The 14,601-nt window shown below is 39.5% G+C and overlaps 2 protein-coding genes across 2 annotated transcripts; both read right to left on the bottom strand.

Annotated features, from left to right (window-relative positions):
• Window positions 1-5,955: 5,955 nt before the first annotated feature.
• On the bottom strand, window positions 5,956-8,851 carry LOC116386847 (trypsinogen-like protein 3). The gene is made up of 5 exons (XM_031853410.1): window positions 8,740-8,851; window positions 8,508-8,649; window positions 7,575-7,831; window positions 6,366-6,502; window positions 5,956-6,225 (listed from the first exon to the last, which is right to left on the bottom strand). The coding sequence occupies exons 1-5, from the start codon at window positions 8,777-8,779 to the stop codon at window positions 6,040-6,042; spliced, it is 762 nt and encodes a 253-aa protein (XP_031709270.1). The 5' UTR covers window positions 8,780-8,851; the 3' UTR covers window positions 5,956-6,039.
• A 3,351-nt stretch (window positions 8,852-12,202) lies between these two features.
• On the bottom strand, window positions 12,203-13,473 carry apoc2 (apolipoprotein C-II). Its single transcript, XM_031853458.1, has 4 exons — window positions 13,440-13,473; window positions 13,139-13,201; window positions 12,853-13,015; window positions 12,203-12,762 (listed from the first exon to the last, which is right to left on the bottom strand). Exons 2-4 carry the CDS (start codon window positions 13,185-13,187, stop codon window positions 12,675-12,677), a joined length of 300 nt encoding a protein of 99 aa, XP_031709318.1. The 5' UTR covers window positions 13,188-13,201; window positions 13,440-13,473; the 3' UTR covers window positions 12,203-12,674.
• Between the last annotated feature and the right edge of the window lie 1,128 nt (window positions 13,474-14,601).

The following is a 14,601-nucleotide window of genomic DNA, read 5'->3' as shown; positions in this document are numbered from 1 at the left end:
GGCAGACAGGACATTGTTTAGATGAGTTTAAGAGACTCTCACTGATAACTGATCCACTGGAATAACAGTTTTAGTTGCCAAAAATGCTCTTTCCTTTTTACTCAAGATAACATTGTAACATGTAAAAGCAGCCAAATCCACTTCATCTGCTTCAGGAGATCCATGTTTGTTAATCATAAATCTTTTGAGTTTGCTTTTCCTACATTCCTACAATAAGGAACAGGATTGAACATCTTTTTAGTGGAGTAAAGTTTAACAAACTATTTCTCCAGTTTTAATCAGTGAAACCTGCTCTACTTTACTACTCCTGCTCAACTATAATAGCATGTTGTTTAAAATATTTACTCCCCAATACCCCCAGACTCCCCGCTCGATTACTCGCCCCGACAAGTTGTCTGTTCTTGAAATTGTATTACAATTGGAATAAAAACTCCATTCTGACATGAAACCAAAACAATCTTATACTTTTATATGTGGACGTGTGTGAAAGAGTTTTGTTTTTTTTGTGGAGATCAATTGCTCAGTGAACGGAGACATTCTTGCCAAATGCTTTATTATTTCTGTTTCTCCGGCGTGAAGCAGGAAAAACTGGGCTACAACAGGACCATTTAGATGAAATAAACTATGATCAGCCAGCCATTCACCCAACATGCCTTTTGTTAACTCTCAGAAAAGTAACACTGTCTGTGGTATTGTCAGTATTCTGTGGATGACATTCTCTGCAAGCGGGGAGTTTCCAGGTCTGCAGTGATATATGAGTTGGCTTCTTTTCCCTGTGTGACAGACCTATCAATGAGTCCCGGCTTAGCTCAGGGGAGTTTGTCAGGCTTACCTGGTGTTAGGATGGGACATCTCTCTCTCCTTGGGTTGTGGGTGTAGGTGTGTGTGTGTGTGTGTGTGTATTGAGAAAACGTACAGTATACTTTCCATGTTGCCGGTTCACTGCAGTGAGCAACTGTTAACAGCACACTGTGTATCAGTGTTGGAATCATTAGGTGGTATTTTTCTGTCTCCCTGAAGTAAAGTGAGCCCTCAGGTAATGCTTGCTTACAGCATTCCTCACACACAAACACACTAAGACATGCAGGAAACATGTTCTGGTATGTAGCAGGACTTTTAACCAATCCATTGGGATTACAGGGAGAGGTTTGAAAAAAATACAGAGCAAGAGGGAGAGATACGGCGGCGTGTATCCATGGCAACGGCGCCGGTCCATGGTGTTTTTAAGAGTAAGTGTATGATGATTGCAAGGGAAGGCAAATGGATTCCCTGTGGGGTTTACTTCTTTGTAGCTGTGGCCCCTTTTTGTGAAAACCATAACTGAAAATGTGTGTGTGTGTGTCAGTGTATCTGTGAGACATTTTGAGTGTGTCTCAATCCTGCTTGATTCCCATTTTCCCAAAGTAAATGTAGGAAAGTGTCTTTTCTTTCCAAAGTGGCCGTACAAAAGTGCAACCTGATCCCATGTGTTTGGCATGTTGGAGACACTGAAATCATTGAATGTGCTTTGAAGACAGGCAAGAAACTTCACTCCAGCATTGGCAAATCTGAAACACCTTTAGTACAGCATTGGCGAAATGAATTGTCAGGTGTCCTCCATCTTGGTAGAATCAAGTCTTCCTTGCAGGATAAATTTGACTGATTTCGTAAAAAATGTGTCTCACCTTATAGCTTTTGTTCTGTTGTACTGGCTTTATACAGAAAATGTAATTAAGTCAGGTTTATCACATATTCACATATATATGGAAATAAGAAAGTACAATCAAACTAATATAATACATATTATTATTAATGTTCATTTGTATGTTCAAACTGTGTCATAGAAGGGTCAATGAAGGGTCCACCCCTATATGTAAGCACTCATGGCACAGCAATGCACTTTGTGACTGCATTTACCAAAACAGCTTGTGTCCCCCAAAGTGCACATGCTCATTTAAATTCACAGCAATTTCCAATATGAATGCAAAATGCCTCCCCCACCTCTGTCTGTTTCTGTGTGTCTCTCTCTCACAAACACACAAAATCCCTCAGTCAGTTTTACTCTGCTTTTATCCCTCTCCTTCCACCATAGTTAGTACTACAGTTGAGCAGGTTGTGTGCTAACCCTGACACACACAACCTCTGAGACTGTGTGTGTGTGTGTGGGTTGGAGGCTGATAGCCACAAAAAGCATTATCCCATAAGCTTCCATATCATCACCATACACACACCCTCATAAACTCATGTGTTAACAAAACATCATTTTAATCACTTATTCACTCACTACTGCCTTTAGGAGACACGTCCCACACCTTTACACTCACCGCATCCCCGATATACATGCACATATACACACATGTACACACTGCTGCCTCGCAGTGTGCTCGTGTAGCTATTAGGCTAGTATCATTAAAGCTCTTCAGTCTAATTATCTCCCCTGATGAGCTGCAGGTCTCAATGGGACGACGGGGAGGGATCCGGCATGATTGACTTGGCCTGTGCTTTTCTCAATGAGCCATTAGCCCAGTGAACAGACACACATACAGTATATACCCCCTCCCCCCACACACACATGCGAAACCCCCCATATTAATTTCCATCTTTGTGAAAAGACCTGTCAGTTGTTTGGAAGAAAAAAAGCACGTAATGGAGGGATGAGTGTGTGCACTTTTTCTCAGTTTGTTAAGGTGCGTTTGAGTGTGTGTTCGTCACTTTTTCCTCTCTCATGACCCAGGTGCCACAGGGGAATGCCGGGAATGTAAGCCGGTGATGAGTGATGGTGACAGTTTTGCCAGAGAAACAGAGTGATGGAGGGAGATGGAAGAAGGGAGGGAGATGCCTCGTGTTTACTCTACAGATTTTATACCAACCACTGATAAGCACTGTCACACCCCAGGAAAAAGATTCCCCCCCTATGGATCATCGTTCATTTTAATTCTCTCATTAATCAGTTTATTCCACGGTGTTTGGGCAATTGAGGATGATATTTGTTTTCAATGTGGGCTGTGCATGCCTGCCTGAGTTATGAAAGCCAGTAGAGACGGTTGAAGGGAGGATGTTTAGAAATTGGGAAATTATTTGCAGTAAGTTGGAGGCAGGGAGTGAGGTAGTAAGGAAAGGAGCAATGGTTAACCATCAATAAACATATGATGGCTAACTGGGCTGAGAGAGGATTTCCATCTGTATGTGTGCATGTTTGTCTGAAGGATAGAAATAGATATGCAGACACGGAGAGGGCTCAGTGGGACTTGTGGCTAGAATTTATTCCAGTGCATAAAAATCTCTCTGACCACATAGGTCATCTTATCTTTACAACTGGTCCATTAGATTCTGAGTGGGAGTTCAGGAAGATGCATCTGACCACCACGGGCCAATGAATGAATTTGTCTTTCGAGAGAAAACACACAACTGTGCTGCTTGTCCAGACGGTTATTGTATTTAAAGTGTAGATGGAGACATCCTTTTGGGGCATTAAGCAGAGAAATGTTGAGCTAGGATGTAGTACATGGCAATACCTACTGAAGTCATTGAACCAATCTTTGGTAATTTGTGGAACTGACTAGACCTACCTTCTAAAATAATGTATAACTCTGTAAGAAATTGTAGATTTTAGCAATGCTAGCGACATGGTTCAGTTTGATTGGTCCAGTCTGAAATATCCAAACAACTATTGGAAGGATTGCAATGAAATTGCGACAGACCTTCATGGACCCCAGAGGATGAATCCTAAAGACTTTGGTGGTCCCCGAACATTTCCTCTAGCACCACCATAAATTTAACATGTGTGATTTTGAGTGGAATGTCTCAACAGCTGTTGCGGCACAATTTGGTGCAGACAATCATGTTTCCTGTCATGATGAATCATCATAACTTTCGCAGTGACTTAATTTCTCTTTTGCCATCATCTTTAATTTTCAAACCGCCTGATCACCTCAGGCGGTGAGTTCCAAAGTCTGGGGCCTCTATCGCACAGGATTTCTGGCTTGTTGTGTTGGGTAACCTGCCTGAGGGAATGAGTAAAGTATCTATTGCATCTATTACAAAAGCTAAACATTACTCACACAGTAGTTATTACATTAAGTTGTTTTGAGTCAAATTCCTCAGAATGATATAACAATGGCTATCCAAATTGAAGGAAAAGAAAAACAGCAACTCTTAAGACCCACACCACTTATTGTCACACTGCTCTCTAAAGTGACATCCCAGTTACTAAAGTCAGCCCCTCAGTGTGCCCTCTGTCTCCCGCAGAGGTGGGAGAAGAGAGGGACAGGGGGTGAGGAGGGACGAGAGAGAAACCCTGGGAACAGATGGCGGAGTGGCCCCTATGTTCAGCTGCCTGGGTGATTATGGACACAGCTGTCAGTCACTTGGCATGTACGTGTGTGTGTGTATTTGTTTTTGTGTATGTATGCAGAGTCTGTGTCTCTAACTCCACAATGTGTTCTCCAGTTCCTTTGTACTCAGTGTGTCGGTAAAGTTGCATGAGATTCATGTGTTTATTGCTATGACATATTTTTATACACACGTAATGGTGTCGTGGCAGAGCTCAGATCTCAGATCAGAGTTCAAACAAAAGCGTTGCAAAAAATGCAAGATTCATGTCACCTGTCATGAGCAAAATGTCTCTCTTTGGAACGGGTTTCTTTATCATTATGCTTTACCCCCATCTAGTGGTGCTTCACATTGATGCTGCTCACCCTTTTCTCACATATGCAGTATTCCCAGACATGCATAATTATCACGTTCATTATATTTGACTTGATTTGATTTAATTTAATTGTTTTAGATTTAATTAGATGTTTAATCACAAATTATTATTTTCCCCTAAAAATGGTGACTACAAGCTTATAAAACATGAAGGTCAGTTTGCTGATACTGACATTATTATCTATGTTGACCAAAATATTACATTTGAAATTATTAAACCTGCATTGTTTGATCTTTATAGCCTGTTGGAGGCAGACGAATAAGCTATAATATGACAAACTTGTTAGCACACAGTTGCATATTTACTCATCCTGTAAATGGGACAACATTATAATTCATTTGGAGTCCCCTGATGAATGTGAGATATTCACTCTTCTTTTAGTGCTGAGGGAAATATATATGTATAGCTCTTTAGCCGTCTGCTGTTTGCTGGGCAGGTATAGTCTGCAGTGGAGCTTTTTGCTGAAAACTGCTGCTTGCTGCAGTTGAAAACGATGCAAATGGAAGAGTGAGTCAAAATATTAAAGGTGAGAACTGTAAAACCAGACTGCAGCTACTTCCTCACCATGCGTAACCGCTCTCTTATTACATTATTATTGTTAATATAACAAATATTAATTAGAGCAGCTTTAAGTACCATTTTTTTTTTTACATTGTCCTCATTTGTTGTCACATCAACATCAACTTGTCTCACACATTTAAAAAACCTGCTGGTTCTTTAATCAAGGAGCAGGACTAGCAGTTTTGGTGTTCAACATGTGGAACAACACAAACATCCGCCGTCATGTCTAATTCACAGTCACGTAGTCAACAGCACGTGTGTAATCATGATGTTCTCTGAAAAAAATCGGAGCTAATCAGCAGCAGCTATTAGCCAGCTGTGGAAACTCTTTTGCTGAAGCAAATTAGGGAAAAGGAGGAATCGCACAGGGTGCACTAAAATTCATGAATAAAACATGAAGTGCCTGAACACTTGATATTTTATTTTTTGTTGTTTACAGCTACAGTTTTGAGTTTGCATACATATTTTTCCACATTGTTCTTTGTAGCTGAGCGTAGAATTTGCATGACTTGAGACTGCTGCATAATGTTTATGAATCATTTTATATATCTGTGTCAGCTATTGTTACCTAGAGTATCAATTTGACAAAAACCAATAGTGTTGTGTCTTGCTTAATTGGCTGAAAGGGAAACCCCTCAACGTTGGGTTGAAGCCTAGTTTTCATAACATTGAACCTTCCCATTAAAATGAGGACCAGTGTTTACAAAAGTGTTTCAAAGTGTTTAATCTTACACTACACCCTTCATAGTGTTTAATTAATTTAATCTGTGAATAAATGTCTCTCTGCGGCCTCATGGTGTCATCTGCACCAGAGGGATTTCAGTTGGCCCGTGGCGGTCCATCACATCACTGATCCAGTCATTGTACAAGCACAGCTTGGTGTAGACGCTGGGGTCAGCTGGGTTGCTGCAGCCGTGACCGAACCACCGCACACCCTGCAGCTGGCCATCGCACACCATCACACTGCCACCATCACGCTAGAGAGAGAGAGGGGACAGAATAGGAGACTCTGTGGTGGTGGTTTATGGGAAATGTATGCAAGTTAGCAGGTGAGTTAAAATGAAATGGAAATGCAGCAGTGTGATCCACAGCTTCTTCGTGTTGTGATCATGCTCACCATGCAGTTATCTGTGTTTGCTTGTCCAGCGCAGACCATGCCCTGGCTCCAGAACAGGTACTCAGGGAACGTATTCATGCACACCTGGTCATCCACAACAGGCACAGATATACACTTCAGGAGTTTAGAAGGCTCATCTGTTTTCCAAGAACAAGAAGGTGGGTTATTACTGATTCATAACTACTTTAAATCATTTGTAACATAAGTACAATTTAGTCATTTTGACGTATTCTGTACCATCACTCATCAATCTGCCAGTCAGTCATTGACAAAGGCTTCCTTCCTTCCCCTCTTCAGGTCTATTACTTCCCAGAATTATGCATTACCACTTCTTGCACTGGAGCATTAAGGTCTAAACCTTGTGTAAATATTATTTTCAAGGTCTACCTTTTTAATTAGTGCTGATCACTGACTGGGCATTTTGACAGGCAATTAGAAAGTCCTCTGATTAAAGAGAGCCATTTTTATTAAAACAGAATGTTCATGCCTTGTTGGCGCTGCAATGACCGGAATATGGATTAGCGTTTTAGCAAGAATGCACCTGCTCAGTCATGATGAGAATGTAAAAGTATTTTTTTTTATTTATGTCTCTTGATTGAGCGTATACGTTTATGATAAATGTTTCCTTCCTGCTATAAAGTGAGTGGTGCTACTTGTTCCCTGGTGTCACTCCATGTGCATTTATTTGAAAGAGAACTACAGAGGAACTTATTACGACCAATGATTACATCAAGGATTTCAGCATGCAAGGCAAGCTAGCAAACATCCATAACACTGCATTATTGTACTTCAGCCAGACAGGTCTCTGTAGTTATATACATGGATAGGATTATCAGTGTTTAGAACATCTTAAACTCAATTCTATAAAACAACACAGACAGCATATTTGGCATGTTATTGTGGTGTCTGACTTCATTCTTCACAGAGATTACCTTTTTGCCCCTCAAATACACTGCGGCATCTCTCCTCCCATGCTGTGTATTCAACATGTTTTTCAAGCTTCAGAGATGCACATAATGCATTTTGATGAGAAACACCAAACACCAACAACTATTACAGGAAAAACTTTACAGGAGGCCTTTAGTTTGATCAGATATTTATAAGAAAGCTGGAGTAAAAATCTCTGGATTACTGAACACTGGCTTTGCTTCATGTGGGGACAAGTTAATGAGGTGTTAAAGCCACAGTAGCTCTTTTAAATCCACTTACATTGATTCGGGATGGTGGATCCCCAGCCACTGACATGGCAAGTCTCTCCAGGCTGTGGGCAGCGGCTGGGCAGAGGAATGGGCTGGATGTGCTGGGTGAAGCGGGCGGGTTCGGCCAGACGGACCATCACCAGGCTGTGTAAGGGCGAGCGGTAGTAAGGACTGTGACGGATAACGTCAGCAACGTAAATGTGTTGCTCGGTGCCCTCATCCACAGTCACGTCATGTACCCCAAGAGATGCGATGGTGCTGTAGGATCTGCAAGGACAGTGGAAGAGAGACTGTAATGTATCAAGCTCAGGCAGAAACAGATTCATGACTGAGGAACAGTAACATTAATCAGACATGAGCAGCAGGATAATTTAATTAAGGAGGAACACGAGTGAAATGTGCAGTGGGACTGCAAACAATATCAAGTCTTTGTAACAATGACTACCCAAAACATGCCTTGCTGATTGACTTGTCAAGACAAATTATGTGATGTCTTTAGACATGATTTATTACGATGCAATAGCACAGCAGTGAAGGGATGCAAAATTATAAAAACAGCTGGCCAAGCCTATTTATGACTAGCTGCTTTTGGTTTTTATCTCTCCAGGAGAATTGTGCCCGATGCTGGAGAGGCTGAAGTGTGATGGTTCTGCTGAAAAGGCGTCAGCGACTATATTACAGGTAAAATATAAAATGCTTGTTAAATAAGACATTGTTGAATTTTAACAAAGCAGAAACACCTCAGCCAGGTCTTACCAAGCCCAAATAGGATTTTACTGCTGGTACTTTGGGGAAATTGGAAGCACATTCAATTGCAGTGCTGCTATTAGGATGAAAACACAGTATATCCCATTACTGGTTGTTTTTTTTAAAGTTTTTTTAATTATTTTAGAAGAGTCATCATCACAGTAAGTTTTAATTTGGCACTAATAATCACTAGTACCTGGGTGCACAGTCAAAGGAGGTCACTATCCACGATTTATCAATGAGAGCTCCACTGCAGGACACTCCACCACCATGCAGATAGACCTGCCAGGGTCTGGAGTGAGGCTGGCACACCTTGTAGTCCTGCAGGGGAGACGCTCCTGTAACACAGCGACAAGATCAAAGAGAAACTAAATGGCTATTCTGACATCAATTTGTTTTATTTTAGACACAACATGGTAAATATCTACCTGTGAGCCCCAAAGCAACCACCAGCAGGAGAAGATTCATGTTGTATCCGTGTTGCTTTTGTAATGTTTCTCTGTAGCTCTGAGAGTGTGTGATGTTTGAATAGTCTGGATTCTTTATACCTGCAAGTTTTTTTGAGGGAAGTGGGAGGAACAGACTGCTTTATTACTATCCAGCATCATTTCCAGTCCAAGCTTTGCGATAACCTTATCAGAGATATGTTCCAACACCTCCGCTAAACAGTATGTTCTGTGAGAGTGACACACCTGTGGTGGAAAATTTCCAGGTCAATCGGGAGAAGAGAGTTTTTGTTCACAAATCAATAATGAAGTCATCAGAAGATTCAAAGTTGTCTTTTTCCATTTATTCTCTTGCAAGAGGGAAGGAAACACAGCGGCTACGTATTCAGTAGACTGTGTGAAAACGTCTACGAAATACAATATTCAACATCATTTATGCATACAAAGGTTCACGCCTTTACAACTTCAGATAATGTGTCAAAAGGGGAGTATGGGTATTTCAGACACAGGCTGTCTGTTTCTGCGGACATTCAGTTCCGGAGTCAAGGTCTCTCTGTGTCTTTGTCTTACCAACAAAGACACAGTGTCTTTTCACTTCTCACCCTAGTGGGAGAAAAGATAATGGACACCTGGATTCAAAACGAATTAAAATCATGTGCAGAACTGCTGTTCTGTGTCTGTCTGTGTTCCACAAATCAGTTTTACATTCTTTAAAACTTCACATGATACCATAACATATTTTCTCATATACTGTAACACTTTATTTTCAAGGAACAAGAAAGAGCCTTGTTTATGGTAAATGAAAGATAATGTTCAGACATAATAAATTCCAGTTACAGTTTCTGTGTTTTGGTTTCATAGCAAAAATCTGCTGTGCACAGATACTTTTAGCTTCTATATATTAAAAAGCCATTTTTTATAGTTTGTGCTAAGTGCACGCTAAAATACATAATGGTGTCATAGATAAATGAGCAAAGCTTTTGTAGCATAGATAAATGAGCAAAGCTTTTGTAGCGTAGATAAATGAGCAAAGCTTTTGCAGCATATCTCCTTTGTACTAATAAAGGAGATATGGGTGGAGACATTATGCCCATGCTGCTGTTTAGAAAGTTAATAGTTTACCATGGTGCAATTTTAAGAGGATTGGATTGTCTTAAAACATCACAGATTGCACAACTCATATTGCCCTTTTGGGAAACCAAGATATTTGTAATAATAATATTATAATATTATATAATAATAAATGATAATAGTATTCTCGTCCCCTTTGAGTCTCTAAAAATAAGTTTAAGAATATTTTTTTTCCATTGATAAATATTGTCTTTTTGACTTATTACTAAGGTAGTGGCACAATGTAAAGCTGGTTAAAGTTTCATGAGCTCAGCTTTTTCTATTGATTGCAGTTCAACTCAGGCAAAAAAACAATTGGTTACATTTTTACGTGATCGTTTTGTTGACCCCAAATACCTCCCAATATGTCATGTATTATTAATGTTTTCCATATTATGTCCTTGTCTTTTATTGTTGTATACAAAGAGAAAAGTCTGTTTATTTATTTAGTTTATTTCATCGGTTAGCCATTTGCTTCTGCCATAGCACTCACTAATCTTCCTGGGGTCCACATATTAAAAGATATCCAAATAAAACTTTAATACAACCATGATAGCAAGGTCCAAAACTATCAATAATTACATCAAATTTATCAAATTAACACGTAATAACAACAGAATAAAGATTATAATTAAAAGAAAACAACCAAACATCAACACTAAGACTACAAGAGTCAGTCATAGTCTGCTTTGGGTATATCTGCATTTGTTTCTAAAAGTATAGCACTTTCTCTAATATTGTTTGATAACTTGTTCAATTCCACAGAAGCTCTATACATAACTGTATGTTTTAAAATATACGTTTTGTATTTGGGGATAACTAATTGTCATTTATCAACATACCAAGTATACCAACATACATAAACAAGGGGTAATCATGTGTAAAACATTGTCTATTGTCATGTTCTTTGTAGCAGTTATGCATCAAGAATAGTGTTGGTGGAGCCTTGAGGCGAGACACTGCACAATTTTCAGATTTTGGGCCATTTTGCTTCCAGCATAATGGGTTTTTTTCAGACTAGTGGAGAGAAAACATCCAAAATACACATTAAGTGTTAATTTTACTACACTTTGTCTAATTGCATCTGTAGATTTCTCCTGATGCCCGATTCCCATATTTAAACATAGAATTAAAAAAAACGTATAATTGTCTCAATGTTAGCAATCAACTGGGATAGATAGAACAAATACTGTAGATACTCATATATCTGTTAGTTGAAATGTTTGGTTCTTATCATAAGAAAACAAAGACGGGTCATCATAAGTCAAACTAGATTTTGATTTCTCAATTTTAGTTTGATGATATTGATGAAAGTAATTGTCAATATCAGCCCACTCACACATACATTCTTACCCATGTCTACACTCACTCAAAAGGTCCAGATGTGCAACAGAGCAAATGAGCAAATGATGACTCCTACTCATTCCTTCCCAGCACCACTGGATGTATAGAGTCACTTTAAAGTACCATCCTTTTAAAGTGTGACAGCTATAAAAACATTCGAATGAACAGCTCTAATTAAAGAAGGAAACGCACCCAAAACCAGTCTGAGATGGGAATCCAAATAATCAAACCACGTTTCAGGGACACTCCGTAAGTTTTGATTGCCGGAGCAGTCTTCTTCTCTTGCTGTGCGATGTAGAGAATTGTTTTTTCTCTGCTTTGCAGCAGCTGCAGATGCCCACGGATGAAATCATATTAGTGTCAAAGCCAAATCTGATCACAGTCGGCAGCTGAGAGAAAACATTTGACACACATTGTGAATCTCAAATTGATCCACATCCTGAAACAAATACCAACAGGGCTGCAAACACAAGGATTTGCATGTGGCACTATAACTTATTTATCTACGTGTATAATCTGAGTTGTATAGCCGCAGTAGGAGTGTTTTGTGTAATTTGTCCTGCGTCTGTTGGCCGCCGCATACATATTTTGTAACAACTATACAAGATGATGCTTGAAAGCAAATATATCTCTCTTGTTTGTTTTGGTTGTAGCTTAAGAAGAGGCCACATGTTGTAGATTTATGAACTAATTAAAAACCGTAACATCCTTGCATCACTACTTGTCAGAATCCTCAGCAGATGTTGTTTATTCATCTCTGTCGGTTTCTCTGCGCTCACGCATTACATGCTGTTTATTTTCATCCATTATTAATTGCAACAGAAGCCTCTGTTCTGATGCTGCCTCCGCTGATAAAAGCATGGCGACTCGTTGCAGATTCATACAGACATAAACATGTGATCCTTTGCATCAGTCAGATTAAAGGAAATGCAGGTCTTACACAATTTACTATATTAAACTGTAAACTCAATTCACCCACCACAGACACAAGTTTTTTTTGTATAAATATTTTATTTCAAGATATGACACAAATATTTAAATTTATCCAGCTGAGGGATGACTGAAAACACCAGTAGGTGGCGATAGATCATTCAATTATTTGTATTATTTTGATGGCTGGTTGTTTCTAAGCTCTGAGATCCAGGGAGAAATGTGTTGGTACTTGACAAGGTGTTGTGAGCTCCTTTGCCACCAACTTGTTCCTCTGACAGCTGTTGTTTTTTCAAAAGATCACAGTCCCTGTTAGTTGGTTATCTTTATTTACCGCCAGTGCAGTGGCCCAAGTAAGCGCCACAAAGAGCAAGAGGTCCACCTTTTTTTAAGATGCCTTTTGTAGGTTCTAAGGCTTGGGTGAGGTGAGATACGAGCAAGTTCAGAATGTCAAAAATGGGCCTTATCGTGTGGAGCTTGAAAGTTTTCACGCTGCCAGACAAGGTAGATGAGGTAATTGGAGTTCACTTTTTTTATTTTTGGTAAAAGATGTGATACAGCTGGTCTTGTGCAATGCCAGCGTAGGTGCTCAAGACTATGGTAGTATCAGTGTAAAGGGTCCTGTGGGAGACACACAGAAAGAGAAGGGTTTATTTATGAAGCCACGCTTTTTATAACTGCATCAATGAATCTGTGTTTAAAATCTCTTACTTTGCCTTCTCCTCCAGCTTCATGCCCTTGATGTTCTCCAGGTATCCACTGGCCGTGTTGACGGCACTGTCATAGTAGGACTTGATGCCGTCTGTGATCTTGGTCAGGGTGCCCAGCTCCTGCTCCTCCTCAGCCTGCCTCGGCATACGGAAGCTTTCAGCGCCTGCACAAAACAAGTCAGAGGCGTCAAAAACGGTACCACGTTTTGTCAGTAAAGCAATATATATAATTCATCACTGATTTATCCTATTCGGAATTCAATTTCATGGTCTGAGAATGCACTTACTGACAGCGAGGAGTGCAACCAGCACAGTAATGCCCAGCAGCTTATTCATGCTGTCACTCGTATCTATGAGGACAGAGAATAGAAAGACACATTTAAAAGCTAACCTCACTTCATCCACTAGGGCGAGACATTGCCATACATTTTCTACTCTTCTAACCTAAAAACGAAAACACATTTCTGCTTTAGAATTATGTTGAACATACATGTTATGTCGTAAATAATACATTTTCCCAGAAATTTTGTCATATCTAACATAAAAGTCATGCTTTTCTAAGACTGAAGTAAAAGTGGCAGTACTCACTGTATTACTCTTCAGAAAACAGAGGAAGAGGCACCAATGGCCCAGCCTGTTTATATAGGAGCGAGCATGTGTTGACATGTTGCTCCCAGGGCCAAAGTGCACTCTGTGGAAGATAAACCTGCACACTGTTGCCTGGTGTGTGTTTGTGTGAGTGTGTGTGACATTCCGTCTTGATAAAACAGACGTTATGGCTATCTATGTAAACACAAGAATCTGAAAATAAAGGGGCTTTAAACTTCATCAAAAGCCACTGATTGGATATTATAAACATAGGGGCTGAAGGGGGGCATCATGTTGGTACATTTATCATTAACTCTGTCTGCACGCTACCTTTGAATACACCCAGATCAATTATTTTCCATTGATTATGTTAGCAGTTCATTAAAGCAGCACACTCTTACACATTGCCCTGACCACAACCTCCACGAGGAGGCACTTGTTACTTGCCCAATGTTGGTGATGCGTTCATGTGACATTACAATAGTCCTAAGTCCTACTAAGATGGCACTAAGTCTAGAGTGTGTTGAACACGTCATCCGGCTAATTCGGATTATGAAATATTTAGGTCATATTAGGTCAATATTTATTTGGCAACAGTTAAAAGACACCTTGCAGCTCTTTTTGTATGAAAGGTTGTTTGGGGTTATTTTTATGTTCTCTCTTCCACTTGTTTTTCAATTATCAGTGGCATAATCAGAAATGGAGAAACAATTGGTTTAGCAGTTTAGCAAGATTTGTTGGCGAAAAAAATGTTTTCTTTTTTTTTACGCAATTTGAAACCAGGAGTACAAAGTGCAGACCTTTTGGTTTCGTGAAATTTCGTGTTGTTCGTGGTGTGCTCATACAATTGTTATTTATTTTATATAGTAATAATACTTAATGTTTGTTAATTAATTTTAAATTATTTTGATGTTTTTTTGAATGAATGCATTTTTAGTCAATTTGTTGATTTTTATCTTTGACTGTTTTGTCTCTTCAGCCTTGAGGTTGGTAAATATTTGGACTCCAGTGCAAAAACCTTTTTGTTTGCCATGGCAGAAGATTTGTACAGAGGCGTAATGCATTCATTCGGGGAAAAAAACATTTACTCCATTTTTCTGAAAAGACTATTATCTCAGAATTCTTAGAAAAGTTTTTATTACAAAAAATCTGACTCTCCTCT

This window comes from Anarrhichthys ocellatus, unplaced genomic scaffold (assembly GCF_004355925.1).
Source record: "Anarrhichthys ocellatus isolate YVR2014 unplaced genomic scaffold, GSC_Weel_1.0 scaffold13, whole genome shotgun sequence".
Taxonomy (NCBI): Eukaryota; Metazoa; Chordata; class Actinopteri; order Perciformes; family Anarhichadidae; genus Anarrhichthys; species Anarrhichthys ocellatus.
The sequence above is the reverse complement of the archived record's forward strand: the minus strand, read 5'-3'. Positions and strand labels throughout refer to the sequence as shown.

What these genes read in the sequence shown, in the direction of transcription:
- LOC116386847 (XM_031853410.1), bottom strand. Translation starts at nt 8,779, where the DNA reads ATGAATCTTCTCCTGCTGGTGGTTGCTTTGGGGCTCACAG. An exon ending in GGTTGCTTTGGGGCTCACAG is followed by an intron (nt 8,650 to 8,739) that starts GTAGATATTTAC and finishes GCTGTGTTACAG; the next exon opens with GAGCGTCTCCCCTGCAGGAC. An exon ending in CAAACACAGATAACTGCATG is followed by an intron (nt 6,226 to 6,365) that starts GTGAGCATGATC and finishes CTCTCTCTCTAG; the next exon opens with CGTGATGGTGGCAGTGTGAT.
- apoc2 (XM_031853458.1), bottom strand. Translation starts at nt 13,187, where the DNA reads ATGAATAAGCTGCTGGGCATTACTGTGCTGGTTGCACTCCTCGCTGTC. An exon ending in GGTTGCACTCCTCGCTGTCA is followed by an intron (nt 13,016 to 13,138) that starts GTAAGTGCATTC and finishes TGTTTTGTGCAG; the next exon opens with GCGCTGAAAGCTTCCGTATG. An exon ending in AAGCTGGAGGAGAAGGCAAA is followed by an intron (nt 12,763 to 12,852) that starts GTAAGAGATTTT and finishes TGTCTCCCACAG; the next exon opens with GACCCTTTACACTGATACTA.